Source organism: Corvus kubaryi, unplaced genomic scaffold (genome assembly GCF_017639235.1).
Source record: "Corvus kubaryi isolate FWS band 111438036 unplaced genomic scaffold, C.kubaryi_AGA036_p1.0 138, whole genome shotgun sequence".
Taxonomy (NCBI): domain Eukaryota; kingdom Metazoa; phylum Chordata; class Aves; order Passeriformes; family Corvidae; genus Corvus; species Corvus kubaryi.
Window position 1 is genome coordinate 13,669,628 of NW_024580672.1, and position 23,257 is coordinate 13,692,884.

Genomic DNA, 23,257 nt, shown 5'->3' on the forward strand with positions numbered 1-23,257 from the left:
ATTGCTGATATGCACTGGCTGTGTTTTTCTTCTCTTGTCATTTCCTTTGCAGCTGTGAAAGGCAAGGTTTTAAGGCTTTGAAAACAGCTCAGACCTCAGTGGGAGTAATGTAGGAGTACTGAAATGTATGTGTAGATTAGGATTTGCATACAAAATAAAACCTCTCCTAAGCTGTAACAACCAGCACTGTTGACATTGATATTTAAATTCCAGGTGCATCTTCCAAAAGTAATTTCTGACTTTGGTTTTTCAGCTTGGGAAAAAAGTCTGTTTGAAGAGATTTGGATTTCTGGAAGCCATAATCATTGTTTTCTGAAAATCGGAGTCTGAAGTTGAGCACTGAAAGCAATATGTTAGGAAAATGGTTGTCTTCCATGTATAGTCTTGGAGCTATTATACAAAATGGACTGATGCTGCTTTAGCCAAATGTGAAACAGTCAAGTTGCTGAAAGTCATGTTCCAGGCCAGCAGTTATGGGAAATTTATCACGGGGTTGGAAAACACATATGTTATCAACAGGACTGCATGTCTGCCTCGAGGCTTCACCCAGCCCATAACAATCCAAAAACAAACCACCCACCACAAATCAAAAAATGCTGTCGAAAGTAGATTCTAAGCCCTAATGGTGTCAGAAGCTGCAGCATGCTGGGCTTAGTTGTTAAATCAGTGGAAAAATGTATGATACCTATTGTTGAAGATAATATTTTGTGAGCTTCCAGTATGCAAGTGCAACAGATATTTCCCCCTTTGCTTATTAAACTGTTTTAAATGAGCTTTTGTTTTATGGAATTGTTATATCTCCCCTACTAGTAGGCTTATGCTGCCATGTAGTTTACTCAGGGGAAGATCTCTAAGCTCTTTTGCCAAAATAATTACAACTCTCCTAGGTATTTTACTAGCACACAGTATTTGCATATCATATATTTATAAATAGTCTCGTACCTAGAATGGATTGTTTAAACAAATGCTCAAAAAAGATTTTGTTGTTTTAAGACCTGGTCTTAATAACTAAATAAATGAAGTTGTACAAATATGCTGAAAATGTCCCACCAGCTTGGGTTGTGCAACTCCTTGTGCCACAAGATGAGTATTTCAGAGGTCCCTCTGAAACCAAGGCCATTATTTGTGGTAAATACTGTGCAGAGTGAGGAAGGATTGACAAACCAAGATCTTAATAAATAAATAAATAAATATTGCACAACTCTTGAAAGGAGACAAACTTTCAGTCTCAGCACCCACATCGGCCAAACTCTTGCAGAGGCTGCTGCAGAGATTGTCCTTGCAGCAGATACAAAGGAGTGCATCCTTACATCCTAGTTTTTCAGCCTTCCATGCAAGGGATTTCCGCTGTGACCTTGTCTGTCATAGCTAACAGCACGCAAGGGGACACCAGCCCAAGTCTGGCTCACGTGGTATGCAGGAAGTTCAGCTGTAGTAATTTGATTGTGAATCTGAGCCAGAGAGTCAGTAACTCAAATCATGGCTGTTACTTCATAGAATGAAGGTTGGCTCTTTAAAAGGCTTCTAGTTTTTATAGCTGAACAAAAGTTAATTATTACATAAGTTGTATGCTATACATATGCATATATATTTTCATATCTTATTATAAATATACATGTATCATAGACACCCTTTTCCATATCTGTCATACTAAGTACTTTTTTGGCAGGTAGCAGAAGTTATGGAAACAATTAAAATTCCTGTGCAACACTGGATTACTTATTTGTTTGGAACAGTGGGTGGTGTTACAGGGAGGGAAAAAAAGGCAGATCTGTACTTCAAAACCAAAGTGTAAAAGCATTCTGGAGTGGTTTTGCCAGAAGGTCTTTTTGTCAATTTGTGTTTGAACAGAAAGGTCTGAGTATCAGGAATAGAGTTTTGGGGTTTGCACTCTGGTGTATCTTGTTAGTAAATATTTGAGGAATTATAGAGCTGCAGTTGTTTTTATGACCAGTAACCAACAGGTGATCCTTTCAAGGCAATAAACAGTGTATGAGAACAGAGTTCTTAATTGCCCTGGAGTGTAAGAAGTTGTTAAAGTTTAGAAACTGGTTGTTCTCTGCTCTGCCTTCACTTTAATCTAGTGCCTGTCTGACTGAGAGATTAGGAGTAGCAAAAAACCCAACCAGTTTTAAGGAGCTCATATAGTAGCTGGGCAATTTAATTTCATCCAGCAGTGAGTATCTTGATCCAGAGAGTCTGCACTGTGTTTTCCTGTGGGTTACATGACAGGTTGGTGGCATGATTTGCTTTGCAAACCTGTAAATGAGTTCATGTTTGTGAATCTTTTAGCTGTGGTTTCTTTCTCCACCCTTTTCTTATGAATAAGCTTGAAAAATATTTAGGACAAGATTTCTCTGGACTTGCCATGTCTGATGATATCTTTTTTAACTGTGGTCTTTGTATATATGTACTTCTAAAACAATTGGGAGGTGTGGTGCAGTGAGCTTCCTTGGAGGGAAGAACACTGTTAGTAAAGATTACTGATTCTGTGAGAAGAGTCAACTACAGAAAATGCTGAAACTAACACTGTGGCTGGGAGGAGTCTGTGGCTTTGGTTTTTAACTCCCTTTGGGTTTTGCCAGTGACTCGGAGCAGGGAAGTGTTTGGTCAGTTGTGGTGTAACAGTGAAAATATTCTTGTCTTCCTGACAGCTACATTTATCAATATAGTAATAAGTTCAGTGTCTTCAACAACCACCTGACCTGCTACATGAGGAAATTGTATGCAGTTAATAAATACTTTAGATTGTTCTGTATGTGACTGACAAGCCATAGTTGACTAATGAAATACAGGATTTGGCAGTACTAAAGCTCGAGACATCGTTGAGTGAACTTTGTGTAAGAGTGGGTTCATTCAATAAAAAATAAAAGGAGCATTTAAAGAGCCTTTTATTCCTTTCATAAAGATGCTTTGTGCTGTTGCAGTTGTGTGTTTGATAGAATGGTTGGGGATGGATGCTGCAGAAAGTTGTCTTGTAATTTGAGTGTCTTCTATTTGAGACCTGCATGATTTTTATCTTCGGTGTTGTGACATGACTGGTGAGTTACAGTTTCTGTGCTTGAATGGAGTTTCCCACTATAGTTAGTATTGATGTATCCATAAATGAGTCTGTTAGCATTGGCCATTCTGCATATTATGGGATGGATTGGGGGTTTGTTGGTTTGGGGTTTTTTTTTTTTTCTTTTTTAGGAAATGAGGTCTGATTTTGCTTCTGCTTAAGCCAAGGAGAATGCCAGACTCAGTAGGACTGGGCTCAGAGTTTTGAGTATATGTTGGCCGCTAAAGTGAACACAGCCACATGGGGCACAGGGCTGATTCTGCTGTACCATGGTTCTCTGTACCTTTGAGGTTTTAATTTTAAGTCTGTGAAATAAAATAAATTGAATGTTTTGGTTTGTGGTTGAGTTTGGTTTTGGGTTGTTGTTTTACTTGTTGGTTTTGGGTTTTTTTATAGGTAGGTAATCTTGATGTGTTTTAGCACATGGCTCTAAAACAGTTCGTTGCTGGTCTCACAGTCGCAGCAATTGTTGCGCTGTAGCTCCTCAGCTCCCTTTACTGTATCAAAGTAGTTCAGCCTCTGTGAGTATGTGTGCTAATGGGTTTTTATAGTGTGTGAGTAGTAGTAGACTAGAAACTCTCCCATATTAGTCATTGCAGTGTGATAGATAATAGAGAAGTCTGTTCTCATTTAAAGCTATAGCCGAGTGCATGAGGCAGCCTTCATTAATATATACTGCAACTGCATCAAATTTCTTCAATTACATCAGAGAGATTCTTACGATAAAGGCATGACCAGCTAGTTTTAAATTGTCTGTTAAATTCAATTTCCTAGTATCCAAAAAAAAAAGTACCCAAGTATTTTAAAATACATAAACTGGGGAGAAGAGGTGAAAAAAAAGCTTCTAACTTTCAGTAGATTAATCATGCTTTCAACATCTGGAACGAAGGTTTTTCTTAAACACAATTTTGAGACATGCAGTATTAATCCCAAAGCTTTGTGAGGGCATGCAGAGCTTAGCCTAGGAGGCAGATACTGAGTTCTGGCATTAGGTTTTTTTGCATTGCTTCCACATTCTGGCACTCCAGTCCATTTCCTCGCCTCACTGAGCACTGAAAGGGACATAAATTGACATAACTAGATTTTTGTGACTGGGGCAAGGGAAGCAGCCTGAAAGATAAACTTTAACCTGTCATCCTGTCAACAAATTTGCATTGTTACAAAAGTAAGAATTTATACATCATGGAGTCAAGAATAGTATGTAGGGACAATGCATTAAGATAAAGAAAGTGCATATCTGAAGTTATATTTTTTTCAGCCTAAAAATAGAGTCTAAACATCCCACTGTCTGATTGGCTTTTCCATAAAAAAATTTACTTTTTCATTTTTCTGTCATAAAAAAAGCTTTGAGTACTCTCACTGGCCTAAAGCAAGGAAGTTTGAACTACGACAAAAGTTAATGGGAAAGTAATGGGAGAATTTGGCCTGTCCCTGTAGTTTTGGGACTTCAAGCTTCTCTAAGCAGTCTATACTGTGTCTTGAGCATGCTGCAGTTCAGTTATGCAACCTTGGGAAATTTCTCTCCCTCTGAATGCACTCTGCCTTTATTAAGGCTAATGGGAGTCATGTGTTCATGTCAGTGGGAAAGCAGACCCTTAAAAATCTTTCTGGTAGATTTGGTGGAAACAGAGCTCACGTTCGTTATTGCTGTTCTGGGCAGTTGGATGTCTCATTAGCGGAATGTTAATGATGTTCAGTGAACTTCATTATTGGACGAGAGGATGTGGTGAAAATATAAAACAAGTGACTTTTCAATCTTACAATTTCCTGTATTGTTGGATTAATTTCTGCCTGTTGTGTCCTTTCTCCCATCCCAGTACTTACACATTATTACCTGGAGTCTGGTGGATGTGGTACTGGGGGTGCTTCAGCCCTGCTGTCGGGGCTCTCTGCCCTGAGCCCGTGCTATGCTCCCCTCTCCTGGGAAACTTACAGAGCAACCATTAGATTTTCAATCCTTCTGCAGCTTCAGGCAGGGAGCAGGTTATAAACATCCAGCAGGTTTTAGCCGTGGGACTGTCAATGCAGTATCTTTACAGGGACCGCCATGTGTGGAGGGAGCAAACACGGCTTTGCACAGCCCTGCGGGGAAGATGGCAGTGAGACCCACACCATCCCTTCACTGAGCAGATGTTCCTGCAAGCCCCCACTAACAAAAACAAACCCGCCATCTCCCCGCCAAGCTGCAGGATGGGCTGGCCCCGACGTGAGGCCGAGCCCTTGGCCGGCGGTGGGAATTCGCTTACCCTCGGAAAATGCGGCCTTTCGTTTTATCTAGCCGAGGCAACCGCAGGGGAACAATGGGTTATTAGAGCATTGGAACAAGGCAGGCTTTGAGTGACCCCTGCGTTACTGTGTTGTGCAGGCGAGGCTAAAAGGAGAGATTGGCGGCCCTCAGAGTTAATTTGGCAGCTGGTGCGTGGGGGCCTGGGCTGGTGGTGGGTGTGAGGCGAGGGTGGCCATGGAGGGAGCAGGGAGGGCTTCCCCTCAGAGCTGTCTCTGGGAAAGGGGAAGAAGTAAACACAGAAACAGAGAGCTGGCAGAGTTAAAAGTGTTCAGTTTGTTTTTTCTTTCTAGTACAAAATCTGTTTTCCTTCATTCTTCAGCTTTTAAGACAAAACTGTTACCTTGCTGATTTTTGTCGCTGTGACAGTAAGAGTGGCTGGCAATGGCTGAATGGCAGGTGAAGTGTCCGGTCACAAGCAGAAAGGTGCTGGCCTCCCCAGTTTTTCATGGAATGGCACAGGCAGGCTTTCATGTCCCATGCAAGGTCTGAACGTTTTGATCTTAAATGTAGCGTTTGGAGGTGTCGTCCTTCCTGATGCTCGTCCTCCCTGAGGCTGTGCACATCTGTAAGCAGTTAGGTAGATTATGCCATTGACATCTCAGAAATTACAGTCCCAGAATCACAGAATAAACTGAGTTGGAAGGGACCCACAAAAACCAAGTCCAGCTCTTAGCCCTGTAAAGAAACATCCCCCAGAATCACACCACATGCCTGAGAGCATTGTCCAAGCACTTCTTGACCTCTGTCAGACTTGGTGCTGTGATCAGTGCCCTGGGGAGCCCGTTCCAGTGCCCAACCACCCTCTGGGGGAAGAACCTTTTTCTAATGTCTAACTTTCTGTACTAAGAATTTGTTTTTCCAGAGGAATAAGGATGTAGGGCAATGTTTTAATCTACCAGCAAGGTATGTTCCATCTATGTGTGTTGCTGGTCTTAAAGGTGCACTGTAAGTATAAGCGCTCAAATTTCAGTGCTGGTAAAATATGTAGAGCTGCAGAGTGGACATGAATTTTGAGAAAATCCAGAAGGAACACAACATTCAGATGTTTGCCAGTAGCAATACTCATCTTTTGTAAAGCAGAAACCAGTTTTTTAGTTCCTCAGCTTTCACTTGCACACATACCCCTAAAAACAAAAAAAAAGAACCAGCCTTCCTGATAACACTTGAGACTGTCTTGGGTAGAATTTTCCTGCCTCCAGGGCTGGAGGAGGAGCCCATCCAGTGAGTTATTTGTAGATCAGTTGTCTTTCCATGATGAAGAATAACAAGGTGATGAAACGAGCTTTATCTTCTGCACTGGTGTATCTATTTCATGTTGAGATTTTATGTGTATGTTTTAATGTGTTTTTTCTCAAAGCATGTAATAATGAAGAATTGTGGCATCCCCTTCCTGGGTAGTTATCTACTCAATATGCAAATGTATTCCCAATGCCCTGAGTAGAAGCCTGCTGGAAGCCTCCCAGTCAGTCCTCACTGAGCAGTTCCTGCATTGCACCTGAGTGTCCAGAACCAAAGACTTTGCTGTCACTTTGATGGAAGCAAAACAGGCTCTCCATGAAGGAGGAAATATATAATAGTTATGATGTGCACATATTTCTTTTTTCTTTTTTTTTTTTTAATCAGTTGGGGAAAAACAAGCGAGGGCAGCAGCTGTGCCATGTGAGCGAGTGTGTCATGAGCCTGCTGGGCAAGGCATAGTGAAGGGCATTATTCTGCTGGGAGGTTGGCACTGGCCATGGCCCTCCAGAGTTGCCACAAAGGATTTTCTGTTCGACATCTAACGCAACAAGCACATTCATATGTTTGCAGAGGGTTGCCATGGAAACCATGTAAACTGTGATGCTGGCAGACAGAGGCAAAGGTTATACTATTGTAGAGGCCCTTTTGTATTCTCTTTAAATGTTTCAGAGCAGCTATATTTCTTAACTGATACTCTCAGCCTATGCAGCAATTTGTTCAGATTTTTGGTTTGGTCTTCTGTTTTTCCTCCTTTTTTTCCCCCTTGTTTTTTTCATGGCTGTACTGAGGAGGTCAGATGAGAAGTAAGAATAGCAATGAAAATGTGGTACTCATTTTTATTTTTTTTACATAGGATCACTTGAGTTTCATTATTTGAATTGATTTATCTTTCTGTTAGTGATAATGATGCAATTGGAAATGGAAGAAGAAGGCACAAAAAAAGAGAATTCAACCTATTCTGCTCCTACTAGTACATTTCTCTTTTTTTTTTTGAGTGCTTTCATTGCTCAGGTAGAACTGACTTGGGTCATTGCTTACCAGCACTTGGGGAATTTTCAATGCTGGTCTCCTTTCAGAACTATGAACTTATGCTATTTATAGATAGCAGTTTTAACACTGGCTAGTCTTTAGTATGCTTTGAGGGTTCATGCGTTTTTAAACTTACCATACTAATTTAAATTTCCAGACATACCTATTGCTTTGTTCATGTTTCAGGAAGTACTCCCACCATGGCCACAAAAGCTACTTATTAAGATGAAAGAAAATTTTTGGCTCTTCTATAGGATTATCCAAGTCCGTTTTGGTTGTCCATGTTTGCAAAATTATGCTTGTTCACAGGCTCAGCTTAATTATTATGGGAGGTTATTTTAAATGACTGAACCTGTGTCTGGGCTTATGATGCAGGTCAGAGAGAGGTCCAGGTACTGCTTGTTCACCTGCTGCTCTATGAAGATGAGATGTTACCTGATCGCGCTGTGCATGTATTCATTCCTGCCACTTAACTTTTGAACCTATTGGTTACTTTAAGCCAAACTTGGTACAAAAGTAAAAACATAATTTGCTTACGCTTTACAGGAGTTGAGATCTGGTTAAAGATGTAGAATTTTGATGCTGAGCAGCATCCTCAGTACTTAAACAGCAACCTCAGTACTTGAAGTACAAGTTGTTCAGTCCATCTCATTATAGGGTACTGACTAAAAAAATGTCCAAGTGTAGATAATTAATGGAACTCCATCACAAGTTTGCAGAATCAAGAGACAAACTCTTCAGTTTTCAAGACTAAAACACACTTTGCTACAAAAAGGGCTAAAACCTTCTAGGTGTATAAAATATTACCATCTTTAATAGACAAGTAACCTCAAGGCATTGTGTTTCTGAACTTGTGAAAGTGCCGTCACAATTACACAAGGCAGCGCTTAGTAATTACTTTTTGTGGATACAAGGATAAAACAGCCAACTTGGAGAGCTTACTGTTGAGGGTGGTAGTTTCTAACAGAGAATGAAAAGGTGGAATGTGCTCTTAGCTCAGGATGGCTGCTGATTTACTTTTGGACAGCCAGGCATGCACCATGCCAGGAGCGGCGAGGAAGGGATGGATTTGTTTGTTTACTTATTTCTCGTGTTTTGCTATTTATATATCAGATGTATCACATCAGATGCTTCACATCCAGTGCCTCGTGAATGTGATGGTTAAAAATAACTTCAAAAAACTAAACTGTCCATTTTAGTCTTCTAGAAAGCACTGGTCTTCCAGTCCAATATCACACAGTTACAAACAACACGTTGAATATGACATGAAAATGAACACAGGATAGATGTAATGAAAACCTTTCTTCAAGTTTCATCCAGCATAATTGTATAATTGCACTCTCTGAGGGACGGGGGTTGTCTGCCAGGTAGGAGCATTTCTCATTATGAATTCCAGTTTTCTGAGTTTGAAGCCAGAAGTCTCAAGAAAAAGCCTGTTCATGTAGCACAAAACTTTGCATGCTTTCATTGCATCATACTGACTGCTTTGCAGTACAAACTTTGATTAGTTTTGATAATTTATCACAGAGAGAGAACATGTACTGGTGAGGCAGGCCGAAATCAAAATTCCATAGCAATTTGCCAGGGAATTAAAAAGAACAAAATTATAAACCCACAGCAACCCACAAATGGCATCTTACATGCTTGTTTCAATGCACACTGGAAGCATCACTCAATTTTAAGATAAAAATAGAAATCCAGCTATCTCCCTGCCCAAAATAATGCAATAAATTAGCAAGTTGGAGCAACACATCTTACAAGGAAAAAAAAATCTAAATACTTGCCAACTCTAAAAGGAGCACCTACTCCTACTCTTCCAGACTCCTGAGACCAGATTAATCCTGCAGATTCCTTTTTTCCTCTTTGGATTAGGAAATGAGTTCCAAAGAATGATGTGGTTCCTCCTCAGCCCCACTGTGGTTAAGGCAGAGCTCTGGCTGCCCTGGGTCAGTGTCGTCCTCCACAGCATTCCAGCACGTCTGTGAGAGCTGTCATGAAGGAGCCCTTGGCAAGCATCTAATCACCTATTATTCAGCACTTTATTAATCAAGTTCTGTGGTATTTTTTTAGCATGTTCTTCCACTTATACGGAGATCTTTAAGTCTTCGAACAGTGTTAGGTCTTTACAGATGTTTATAAAAACCCCACAAAGCACCCAACACAAAAGTGAAAAAAAATAACTGAAAGACCTAGAAAATACATTACTTTATTTATCAAGCAGATGTAAGCTCTATATCCTCAGACATTTTTCTGTATCATCGGTAATTTTCTTATGGTATAAGCTGGAATGCTGTTTCCCTAGGATGAGTTCCATGAGTTATTCAAATATTCAAAAAAAAAGCATCACCAAAACTCAGAACACAATGTCATTTTTCTAAAAATTGCTAATTGATTTTTAAATTTGTTCCTTTTAATTCTTAATGTTATAGTTGAGAGAAGAATTTGCCTCTACATCTCAGGCGCTGAACTTCAGCCCATGGGTAACATGTCAGATACTTCCACTCAATATAAACATACATGGGTTTAATTGCAAACAAGCAAGTAGCATTTTCAGGCCAGGTTTACAAATGAGCTTTGGAAATCAAAATAAAACAATTCTTATGTATTTAGTTTTATCTAGGAGACAGATCCATCTAATACGTTTGTTGGCTTCAGAATGTTCTTGAAATTACAAACAAAAAAAGCCAGTAGAAGTCAAAATTGAAAGAATTGTTTGAGGAAGGATTTGAGGGAGAGTCTTTAGTGTTGCATGTGACTGATCAAAGGCTGCACATGCCTTCAAAATTATAACTGAGAGTCTCTGCAACTGTAATTCTGAGTTACTGGTGCTGCAGTTCATTCAAGTCCCTGGTTAGAGGAGAAACCAGGAAGCTCTTCTTCACTTGCATGACAATGCTGTAGTATAAAGTAAGTGTCTTCTGAAGCAGTCTGGGGTGGATGATTGCTTGTACCACTTTGGCTGCTGGGAAGTTCTGTTCCCAGTATGTTGGACCATCTCCTCTTTAGATATGAAATATTCATGCTTCATGCAACTGAGATCAAAAGAGAGGATGGTTTAACTCTCTAGGACAAGTGTCCGATGTCAGCTGGTTTTCCATTCTAGGAACAATCAGAGATGTGTGCAAGTCCCCATGATTTTGTGTAGCATGCCAGGGTGCATCCATGCTCTGTAATACCAGAGTAGTTTGTTGTGGAGTGTCTTTTATTTTTTCCAAGTTTCCAGAGCTTACAAGTAACGATGGAGGAGGAGAATTACAGGATAACAGTAGATAATTGCTTGCTTGCCCTGGAAAATAATAGTAACCTAATTATGAAATATTTATATATTCTGCTTTTGACTTTAAAAATACTGCTCTTACTACTGGGCTTGATGCTGACTCACCCTACTCCTCACTGTGTGTCTTACCAAAGCTTTTGTTAGTAAATCTTCAGCACTTGTTCAGGGATGTGCTGGCTGCTTCTCTGAGCACATCTGCTTCTCTGTTCAGTGCTGTGGTTAAGTCCAAAGTGCCTCAGCCATCAGTTAGGCTTGCTTGAAACTCAGTGGAATAGTTTCCATTCCTGAAGGTGTGGAAGACCTTTGGCTCTCTAAATTCAATTTGCTTTTCTCATACCGTGAGTAAAAGGTGGCAGAGACAAGAAGGAGGTCAAATTCAGGCCAAGTCAATTGAGATTGATGTACATATTTATATAGCTTAAACTTTAAATGCAAATGAAACTTTTTTGCATTTGCTAGTTGGGTAGTTTATTGGGGGGAGGGGGTTAATTGTTTTCAAGCAAGCTGAAGACAATATTAACCATGTGACTACATACAGAAAAAGTGTTTCTCACCACTGTAAATCCTAGGGATTTCCCTGGGAAGGATAATTAAAGCAACATGCTGTGAACGCAGCTAATAAAGTAGTTGCCTTTTGAACTCTTGAGTAGGGCAGCCAGGCCCTTGTGGCCCTGCTCTGCTCCACACTTTCCCCTGCTCTCCACCCCCAGATTATTTTTAACCCAGATGCCTTTGTGTAACCACTGCAGACTCAAGCTTCATGGAGAGGTGTGCTTAGCACAAGTAAGAAATGGCATTTTCAGAGGTGGGGGACTGAAGCACGTGCACTGGGAGGGGCAGGATTGCCTCGAGGCAGCCAGGAAAACATGAAAAATTGTAGCATAAGGTATGTTTAACTTAAGTCCTCTAAAGATGATGATTTTGTAAGTACTAGGGATGCAACTATAACCTCCATCAAATTCTGCATGTTTGCTAACTTTTCTCATGTTATGTTTTGACAGTCACAAACATTTATTTGTAAATGGACCAAGGAAGGGAAAAAATTGTTCCTTATGCTAAGGCAAAACTAATTTTGGTAATGGAGAAAAAAGAAAGTCTTTGAGTCTTGAATGGGGTGAGAAAAGACACTCTCAGCATAATCTGTGAATAGTTATTTACAGTTTTTTGTCCCTTATGCCATCTCATGGCTGATTTAGTCCTATTAACAGAGCCTTCCCTCTACACCTCAGTTTGAGCTTGCCTTTTTTAAGCATTTGCTAGAATAAGGGGATAGCTCTTTTCTCACAACACCTAAGGTTTTTTTCCTTGCTCATGGCCAATCAGTGGCAATGTGATTGCTGCACAATCAGGCCTAGGCTTGGCTGGCATCATTTGTCTCGCACTTCCATCAATCCCTAAAATTACTATTTGTAAATGATAGTTAAAAACCCTAAAAGAGCCATAACATTCCAGCTAAGCCTCCTCTTATGCGAAATCAATATATGTTGTTGTGTTGTTTTATTTAAAATATTTTGAGTTTTTAACTATACCTATCATAAATTAGCTTTTTTGAAATGCTCTTGTTTTCTGTTAAATGTGAAAATGATGTATAAGTCAGTAAAATGTTAAAATTCCTTTTTTGTGAGGCTAGCCAATTTATTTTGACATAGTCAAGCTGATATTGGTGTATTAATGTGACTTATGTTATTGCTCTTCATATAAAATTTATGGCAGAGTGATTCAGAGATCCCAAGATGAACTGGGGAGACTTGTTCAGGGTGTGGTGCATAATATTAATGAAGATATGATTTGTCCTGAAGACTGTATGATCGAAGACCTGGCACAATTTCATCTTTTCCTCAAGTTTCCAGTTACAAATGTCCTACTGAGATTAGCTGTTGGCCAGGTTTCTCAGCTCTCACTTGTGAGTTATGGAGGGCGTTGAGCTGCAATTCTGTATGGTCAAGTGCATGGTGGTGGTCTTAAATGGTGTCTACACAGAGCTGTCAGGATTTGGTGTGAAGAGAGAGGAGCTCCAGGGGATTTGGGCTATAAAAAGGTTTGGCTGCGTGCTGCCATACACAAGATTGATCGTTCATGTAAATATTTGTAAAATCCAGCAGTTGCCTTGTGTCGATCATCTGGATTGCCCACCGTCACAGCCTCTGACCCGCCAGCAAAACCCAGGAGGCAGCTGCTTTGGCCATGGCATTTCTCAGGGTAATGAAACTGCCATAAATCACAAAGGCTTTTCGTGTGCCCCAGGATCGATAAGAGGTGTCCTGCTCTCCAATGTCACACGTCGTACCAGTGACCCAGCAGGGCTCTTCCAGGCTGCTGGGAGTAGTCCTTGTTACTCCAAATGGCTCTATCCAGGTTGATGTGAATCAATGGATTTTAAAAAGAATTTTTACATGACAGACTTGTTTCTTCTGCTCCATAACCTTATGTAGATCTGCATATAAAGTGGAATTATTTTCCTCTGCATCTGTGCAGGTCAGGGACAGCCCGAGAAAAAAGTCACCAGAGGAAGCTGGAGACTTTACAAGAGAGGGAGAGTGTTGCAAAATATGGAAGGCTGTGGCTGCAATCAGCTTTTCCAGTTAAGTTTTTTTACAGAGAACTTCTTAGTTTATACTGTGGAAGAACCCGGGTTTCATGTTTTTCAAATGACACAGGGACATTGTTCAGCCATTGTCGATGTGTGTGGGTTATGTGTGTGCCTACTTTCACAGCTTAATACGGATAAGTGGTACCAGAATGTAATCTTTTAATTTAGCACTCTGTTGTCTACTGACTCGTGAAATATTTTTAGGTAACTTAAGCACAAATGATTATGTAGATAAGCAAAGGCAAGTCTTTAAAAATAAAAAAGAAGTGCTTTTTATTGTCACTTGCGTGAATTGTTTCACCAATAAGCTCTGGATTACTCCTCTGCTACTTATCTGTAATCAGTTTGCTTGTGTGACTGAGTTTATTCTGACTTGTATGATTTGTGTACAGAACATTGTATTCTCAAAATGTTCGTATTGTCTGCGCAATCTTAACAATTTTTGTGAAAACAAGAGAACATTTTATGGAGTGAAATGAGGAAACCTGTACACTGCTGACTGCTCAGGTGTCTCACAATGCAGTGATGGCAACAGCCCAGTTATGTACTGCCTTTCCTTGGCACAAGAGGTTTCGTAGTGGGCAGGGTGGAGCCTAGATCTGAACTCTCAGGGTTGTGCTTTTCAGACCAGTTTTGTCTTTTATCATACCGACTCTCAGAAAAGGGTGACTGGATAACTTGCTTATCAAGGGTTCCCTCCCTTTTTTTCTCCGTGAAAAACTCACGCGACATTGAAGGAATAGCAAAATGTGAATGATTAAAGTAGTTTGAGTCTACAGGGTTAAGCATGCAAGTTCATTTATGAGACTCAACACATGCAAATAGCATTTATGGCCATGTGGTAGAGCATATTGGATGCATCAAACCAGCATTCTAAGCTCCAGAAGTTTTTTCCCCACTGCTTGTGCTAAAAAATGTTGGCAGGCCAGCCTGCAAATGTGGAGGTACAGACTGCACCTGCTACAGGCGGAGTGCATTACAAGAAGCCTTCCTTAACAGAGAAAAAACATCACCCCTGCAGTTGAAGGTAAAGCTACAGGCCTCAAATTCTCATATTCTGTGTGCTTGTCAGCAACCCACTTAGTTCTCACTTCTTGACAATAAGTGTGTCTGGCTCAGTTCCAGTTTACACTGAATAAAGTGTGAGTTGCACAACTTGACTATTTGTGTTGACTTCAACATTGCACCATATAATTGGGAAAAAATAATGCTTTAGATTTAACACAGCAATACAGAAACAAGGTTCAAATGTACTCTAGTGCTTATTTCTTAGGAAAAAATGTGTCTTGTTGCCATATAGTCTCTTTAATGTGGTGTCTGAAAGAGATGATAATTTTATTAGCTTGCTGTGTTTAAAAGCAGAGGGACTTAAATATGCAGTGCTGGATTAGACTATTTGATTAGTAAACAGTTTGGGCTGTAGTATGGCAAATTGTTTATGGCTGCATTGCTACTGCAAGAAATGGTATTAGACACTCCTGTATCATCATTATCTTTATTTCAGAACAAGCATTCATGTAGATATGCAGTTAACTGGCAGGGGAACTGATACAGTTGAAAATTAATCCATTAAAAAAAAAAACAAAAACAAACCTTAAGAAACCCTTACAAGCATTTGCTGGTATGAATCTGAACATGTGTTAAAGGGAGAGAGGTTGAATGGCTGGGCAGGTTAGGGGGAGGTATGACTACTTTAATTTTTAAATGCAAATTAATTTGTGTCAGTTTAAGGGTGTCGTTTGGCTTAAGTGTTAGTGTATAGAATTACTGTGTATTAGTAAAATGAGTTTATAAAATTTTGAACAAATGCTATCTAGGTATTTTCACCTCCACAAAATGAGTTTAGAAAATGCTAATGTCTGAACACACATCTTACTCACCTGGACAATGTGTAAAGTAAGAAAATCCCAAATCCATTGTAACATTTTAAAAGGAAAAGAAAATTTGTCAACTCAGATATTTATGGTATTTGATGTCCTCATCAGGTGAATTTCAGAATGAATTTAATTTTGAGGTGCTTATCCAATTTTTTTTTGCCTTAGAGGAGTTGCAATTATTCATTTCTATGTCATCACTAAAATGTATGGGAGGGAGGATGAACAATTGACTTTCTAGTCCAGAAAATAGCGTTGGTGACCCTCTTCTCAGTCTGTATTCTCCTACCTATTTCCCCATCCCTCTCAAGCATTCTCCCATATTCCTGAAGTGTGTGTGTTGCTGCCAGCTGACGTACGTAGCTGACAGTGTTTGCTAAAGCCAAGTCTTTGATTCAGACTGGAACCTGTTTCTTAGGGAGGCTGGAACTGAGATCAAGAGACGCCCAGTTTGCTTCCAACAAGTCTCCTGGCAGACAAGATATTGGAGGGGGGGTGGGGGAGAGAAAGAGCAGACTGTTCCTTAAAAACAAGCAGGCGAGAAATTGCAGGAGCAGAACAGCTCAACGTGCTCCTGAGAAAGGAACCGCTCAGATGCAGCGCAGTCCAGCTCGAGTGCTCAGACCCCAAATCAGTCGCACCAGTTAATGATGCTGTGCACACACTGCTGGTTTGCAGTGCTGGGAACTCTCAGTAAGATGGATTGCACTGCATAGAGAAAATGGAGATGTCTGAAACCAGCCAGAAAAGATCAGCATAAAAGGTAGGTTAATGTTCTGTTGCTAGGTGATCTAATAATTTGGTCCCTTTTCTGTTACTCTGTCTGGTGGTATTTATTTTTATATACATTCAGTACATTATGAAAGATATATCAAGTCAGTGCTTTCTGGGGGGTTCTTTCTCAATATAAATTTTTCTCACATTTGGCCTCTTGCACTTTTGTTTTACTTTAGTATTTCTTGTTTCTCTGACCTCATTATTATTTTGAGCTGGTTTTGTCATTTGACATTGAAAATAGTTATTGCAACAAAAGCAGCACAGCAGGTTACTTAGACTTTACAAAGTGTCAGATGGGGATGCTCAGGATGTAATGTTGCAACCTAAAATCAACAGTCCCAAGTTCCTGGAATAAATTAAAGCTTTTGTTAAATAAAACTTACTCCTAAGTAGAGAGATACACAGCTTCCTGACAGAGGGCTATGTTCTACTTTCTCTCTGTAGCCCAGTTACGGGTATGAAATACAGAACAGGATATGGAAGCCAAGCCCATGAGCTATATAAGGCATCAAAGCATGGGAGGGCACGACCTGTTTTCTTTTGTATCAGAATTCAGTTCAGCATGAACCGGGAGGGCAGAACTAGGAGGGGGAAGTGGTGTTAAATTAACAAGTTACGTTGTAGCAAGAGCTCGTAAAGCCTTTTTGTTTCACAGGTCCTTAAAAGTATTTTTAGGGGAGGTGAGGATTCCGTGTAACAAAAATGTATCCATTCTGACTTTCTCTTCTTGTATTGGCCCCACATTGGAGCAGTTGAACCATCTATGGGAAAACTGCTCTTCTCTATGCTTTGAATCTCTCTTTAGCATGTCAGCATCTGCATGTTAGGCCAAAATGTGGGCTAGAATGTGTGTCTGAGTGGAGCAAGAGTGATGGCTCTCACCAAGATAGAATCAGATCTGCTTATGTTTGACTTCTCTGTATATGTTTGTCCTTTCTGACCAGTCAAGATATAGTGTCTTGTTGTTATAGGGTCTCAATTCTACCTGTGCCTCAGTCTCTGTAACCACTCTGGAGCATGTGTAAGAAATGCTAATTAGTACTGTACAGGAAGGTGGTACTTCACTTTCTTTAATTCATAAACATCATTGGAGGGGGTGGAAGCCAAAAGTAGCCTTGCAGCAAAGTTGGTTTCTTCTCTAGGCACAAGTAGCGCACACACACACAAAAAAAGAAAAGGTGGGGGAGAGGATCCTCTGTCACAATTCATAGATGTTGAGGTCTGGATTTTCTGTAAATATTTTTGTGTTATTGCTGGTTCTATGCTGAGAAGAAGATACTTATTTTTTAGTTCCCAAAAGCTGACAGCATTTTAAACAAATATCCCCTTTCTTAAAAAAAAAAAAAATTTAAAAAAGTCTGTAGAAGATGCAAATAAATAATAAAAGAATGGTTGATTTGTTTGAAAATATTCCAGGAAACAGTAGGGGTTATATGAGAGTCAGCCTGGGCTCAACAGGGCAGGCATTGAACCAGATCTAATAAGAACAACTGGACCCAACTCCCATATTATGTTCAGTAATGGAGGGGTTTTGTACTACAAGGACTTCAATGTTGTAATCTTAATGGCTAGAGGTAACAAACCAGGCTGAAAGGAAAGAGGAAAAAGTAAAGTCCAAGGCAATTAGAAAAATCTCTTTTCTGGATTTTGGGTATTGCCAGTCACATTTGTGCCATTTTTACAGATGAATGGGCTTTTCTGTCACTGTAAGAATGAATTGTAAAGTAATGGACTTGAACTAATTATGTCCTATAAACCTATAATAATAACAATAAATGTGTTTTGAAGTTCAGACATGCGTGTAGTTGATCCAGTCAACTGAGTCGATCAGCAGCTGAGCAAGTCTCCTGCTTGGGGTTAAAAGGATTCAGGAGCATTTTAGGGGAAAAAATGGTCAGATAAGACAACTCCTGGGAAGGAGGGAAAGGGCAGGAGTCACAGCTGGTCACCAGTTCAAGCAAGGTTCTTGCTATCTACATTTCTAGACTGCTTTTAGTTACCTGCAGGTGCTGGGAAGCGTTTGTTCTGACACTGAAAAGGTGTCTGTTCTGGCTCAGATGGAGGTTCTTACCCCAACACAGATGGAGAACAGTGGAGGCTGACAGATCTGGTCTCAAGCTCTTCATACCATGTGGCATTTAGCCAGTGATCTCATGGTCTTATGTTTTCTCCTGATGCTTTTTATCTTTTTCTTCTTAAACCTCACCATTTTTGGCAGGGGAGAAAGAGAAAGTACGAAAGGGAAAGTACACCCAGGGCAGAGGAGGGGAGACATAAGACATGGTTGCATTTATAGGCGTATTTTTTCTAAGCTGAGCAGTGGTCAGATCCCCAGACACCATTCCAAGAGTTGATTATTTAGAAAAACTTAAGCTCCTTTTATACTTCCACCAGATTTTTCCCAAACTCTCACTTCCTTGAAGCAAGGTCCTTGTTTTCTCCCCAGCATCCCCAAACTGATCACACATACCAGGCTTCCCAGCAGTCAGTTAGCAAATGCTGAATGAACTCCTGCACCCAAGCAGCAAATGCAAAACTCACCAATATGTTACCACAGCCTCTGGAATGAAGCCATGAGAGTTCATGGAGCTTGTCTCCAGGATGTGAATTATGCATCCCAGAACATGGTAGGTTCATCCAGCATGCCAGGTACCTCGTACCTCCTGGGAGCTCTGTGTGTACAGCTGGATGATGTTGCATCCCAGATGATGTTTTCTTTCTCTCTCTCTGGAAAAAAAAAAATGGCAGAAAGAACAAAACCAATTAAACCTGTAGTAACTGTTTTATTTCCTCTCAATCCCAAATTTTATCATAATTTGTAGTATACAAGAAAGGCGTAGACATGGTTTTCTTGGCTCCTACCTGGTAATGCTTTCCCAGCTCTGTAGGTGGCTTCTATCTGGAGTTTCATACTTGGTCACAGGACTGCAGTGCCCCAGGATTTCATCCTTGTGCTCTCCCTTGCAGGTGTCAGCAAAGCCGTTTGGGAATCAGTGTGGGAAACTGGCTGAAAACCAATTTGCATCCTCCTGCCAGCCTGGGTCGTGGCGTGTCTGCACAGCAGAGGGTGCAGCACAAGGACTGAAAGGACTTGCTGCCGGCAGAAGGAGGGCTTGGGTTGTGCTGAAGCTGGTTTTAACAGGGCTGCCCAGTGTTTCCCGTGGGAAATACATGAGATTATAGTGGAAGCAGTTCAGATGCTCCACGTTGGCTCACTGTTCACAAAATACCCCTAATGGTAAATAGCAGTGACACAAACGAGGGATGGGTGAACTGTGCCACAGAGCAAGGACACTTTGATCCACTGATACCAGAATGTCAAAACATGCTGTTGAACGCTGCTTGACTTGAGGTTTTTTTCCTCTGAAGATGTGAATTTACATACCAAATATTTTTGCATGCAAATATTTTTATATTAAAGATATTACTGACTGTAGATATTTGCATGTTAAAACGTATTTTCATTATACACTATCTCATCCTTCAAATCCTGTTTCTCTTTGTTCCTTAAATCTGAGAAAGTGTCCCTCTTCAGTAGCTTTTGAGGAATGCTGTTCCTGAGTGTGCTTTTGAGCCTGATTCTTTGTATGAAAATTCAGATGTCTGCTTCTTTTTGATCCAGTTCTGTTTGTGTTTACACAATGCTTATCAGGTTTTTTAATGAGATTTTTATGGTGAATACATGAAAGTATTTTTGGTTGGTTTTTTTTTTTTCTTTTCCTAACGTAATGAGCTTCAGTGAGAATCTTTGCATACAACTGCACACAAAAGGAGAAAAGCTAAAGCTCAGCTGTTTGCCGTGGATGTGGCTTCAATGCCATGTAACCCAACATGCAACCTTCTCTGCAGTTCCCTCAACATCTCTTAAGTGTCTCATGAAAGAGCAGGCACCAGCTGGAGCCTTGTGGAAATTCCCTGGTGGTCTTTGAATGTCCTGAAGCCTTTTATTTAAGCTGGGGTTATGAGATGCTTTGAAAATGCTGTAATTGAGGAATTTCTTCATTCAAGTTGGGAGATGAGCTCTGAGCAGATATTAAGCAGGCCTTGTCTTCTGGGTGTTTGCTTGAACAGCTCAGGAAGGAGAGCTGTGTAAAAACCTCAGGAGGTGATAAGGGCAGTTTAAAATGATACAGGAAAGTTTGTCATAAAATGCACAATGGTAATTTCAAATGTTATTCTTAATTGTATGCTGTTGGGTTTTTATTTTACCTTGAATAGAGATGGTTGTGCACTATCAAAGAACTTACTAATGGTTTTTAAACAATTTTCTAGAATTTTTCCTAAATTTTCTAATTGTGGTAGTTATTCACTTGTTCTCCTTTCATTTTAGATGATCTGCAGAGATGAGGAGGAACATTTAGTTGTGTCCAGACTTGGAAGTTGTATGCACTGCCCTCCTTTGAATTAACATTGTTCCCTGTTTTCTGTTTGTTTCAGGGGAAGCCTTCCATCCACAGTGTTGAAGCATGAGTGCTGATGCTAGCCAGGTGGTGATCACTACTCCTCCCCCGGCCACGATGCCTCACAAAGAGCGGTACTTTGATCGCATCAATGAGAATGACCCAGAGTATCTCCGGGAGAGAAACATGTCCCCTGACCTGAGACAGGACTTCAATATGATGGAGCAGAGGAAGAGGGTCACCCAGATACTGCAGAGCCCTGTGAGTGCCATTAATGGGGAGTAAAAAGGAAATGGTGTTATAAAAAAAGAAATCTGTGTCACAGCTAGGTAGAATATCTCTGGACCATCTTTTAAGAAAAGTCACTGAACAGATTATCTGGCATTTTGTTGGCATAGTGGACAAGCAGCCTTTATTGTGTTGTTTTTTGTCCTGATACTTTTATATTCTTATGGTTCATTGCAGTATTACAGAAAAATGTGGCTGGCTGCAGGGTTCCTAATTAAAACTTAGGGGCAGGAAAGAGAGTGAAGGAGTCACCGGTCAAATAGGAACAAATTAGGGCATTACGTGGTGTTCTGCTTTCTGGGTTTGAATACCTATCATTTGCATCAGGAATGCTTTAATTAACATTTATAATTGGGTTAAGTTTGTTTAAAAGCTAGAGTATGTTCTTTTTATGTCCTTGAGGGTGATTGTACCCCTACTTGGCCATATTAGCGCTCATCTACTGGTTGTGTTAAGTTGAGTACTTGTGTAGACTACATATAAAACTATTAAATCTATTGAACCACACTCATAGTCATTTTAATTTATATTTTAATACTTGTATTCTTTGAGTTTAACCTGATGAATACATTGGAAAGTAATACTGTTGCCTTTAGTATTTTGAAGCCGTAGGGAATGAGTAAGGCCTGTGGGGTGATCTTTGGGGGTATCCGGGTGTAATGTGAGTATTGAGGATAATGGGACTGGGAAGGGGCTAAGCAGCTTTACAGATCCTTCTGTCTTCAGTTCCTCTGTAAATTGGGGTGCTTCTGTAATTTTTTTTGAAGCTTTTCCATATGTAATGAGATTGCAAACAGCTGTTAGTAATCACCCTATTATAGTCATCCATGAATAACAGGATTGTTTGCTAAAGTGTTGTCGTGGAGTGTCTCTTGGATCTGTGTGTTGCTTTGAGTATAATGTGAACCTGTTGACTAAGGAATTTATTATTTTTTCAAGTCAATTTGTGCAAGCTTGGGTTTGCAGCCAGGCTCTTTTATAAAGAAAATAAGGAGGTACTGCATAATATTTTAATCATTATAATTTTATGTTAAATACTCAGTTGTAAAATGTGATCAGAGTCTACTCATTCCTGTTCAAATACTCGCATTATGAGCAGCCAGGACTCAAAGCAAAGACTGAATCTTCAGCCTAGCAGATAAAAATAAGTGGGAGAGATCATTTGGGTTTGTTTATGGGGATCGTTTTTTTGGTCCTTTTGATGACAGTATTGAATCTGATGAGCACAACTATTTCATTAACATTTTGGGGCACCTTTTGCCAAGTCTGCCAGATGTAATTAATGTCCTTTTGCTGCAGCCTCTGTGTTGTTTTTATTACTAGATGCAGTGTAAGCATGCAGATTTTAGGAAGGGGCATGAAGAAGGGTATAAACCCCTGAGTTTAGGTTGCTGTTTTAACAGAAGATTGCAGGACAGAGAGCTGCTGGGCTGCTGCAAGAGAAGCTGAGCCAGCACTTTTTGGAAAGTGACTGTTCAGAGCTGCCAATAAGTTGCAAGGTTTTGTTGTGTAAGGGAACAGTTGTCCAAATAAGCCAGGGGCCTGCTGCCTGCTTGGCTTACAGAGAAATGGGAACATGGGAGCTGAGTGTGTGATCAGGCACGAAGAGGAGTTGTCTGAGCTCCCATTTCCCCTCAAGTATCGCCTTTTATCCTCTCTTTTCCTGATACAGAAAATTTAGAGGAACTCTGCTGTGATTTCTCACATGAGGAAATGAAAATATTTTTATACAGTATCTGTCTCCAAATGTCCACCAAGAGAATTTCGTAATTAATTTGGGGGTGAAAGGTGCGGCATTTTTTCCAGGCTCCAGTTGCTGTGTGCCAGTTCCTGGGACTGAAAACATTTACCTTGTTCTCCTGAATTTAAAATTCATCACAAAATGGACAGAAAGTATTGTTCCTGTTGCCAGTCTGTGTAACACAGGTTGAATTGATGAGTGTTGTCCATAGTGTTTTTGTTCTCTAGCTGCAGAGTTACATTGTGTTAGACATTTTTATAGAACTTAGTTGCTTTTCTGGACTATTCCACTTGACAGAGAGAATATAGTTTGAAGGTGTTTACAAGAAGAGGAAGAGAAGTTATGAGACACAGTTTAAGGAAGAGCTTGCTTTGCTTGTAAATCTTTGCCGAGTCTTAGATATAGAAATGCATATCTTCACCAAGCCTTGATAAATGCATTCAGATCAAAGAAATAGTCATTGACTCCTCTTCTGGCAAGTATTAGGAAATGTTAAGTGTATCTAGCAAGGATAGTAACTGTCTTAAAAGTACACAAACATGTATGGAGTTGAGGTGAGCTTTGAACATGCACTTTCTGTGAGCAAAGGTCCAAAATTAAAGGGTTAATCAGTGTCACATAGTAGGAAGCTTAGGTACTAATTTAATCTGGCTTTATTAATGAGCTTTTTTCTTTCTTTCTTTCAAGTAGGAAA

General features: G+C 40.1%; 1 protein-coding gene across 6 annotated transcripts in view; it reads left to right on the forward strand.

The window, feature by feature from the left end:
* ADD3 (adducin 3) overlaps positions 1–23,257 on the forward strand; it is a 93,087-nt gene that overhangs the window by 47,398 nt on the left and 22,432 nt on the right. For 4 of the 6 annotated variants that reach the window (XM_042019287.1, XM_042019284.1, XM_042019289.1 and 1 more), the window contains exon 3: positions 20,572–20,795. In XM_042019287.1, coding sequence (XP_041875221.1) covers positions 20,601–20,795 — 195 coding nt within the window. In that variant the 5' untranslated portion in view covers positions 20,572–20,600. Of the gene's footprint in view, positions 1–3,018; positions 3,042–15,839; positions 16,121–20,571; positions 20,796–23,257 lie in introns of those variants that run through there. The other 2 variants (XM_042019288.1, XM_042019285.1) reach the window with 2 other exon arrangements.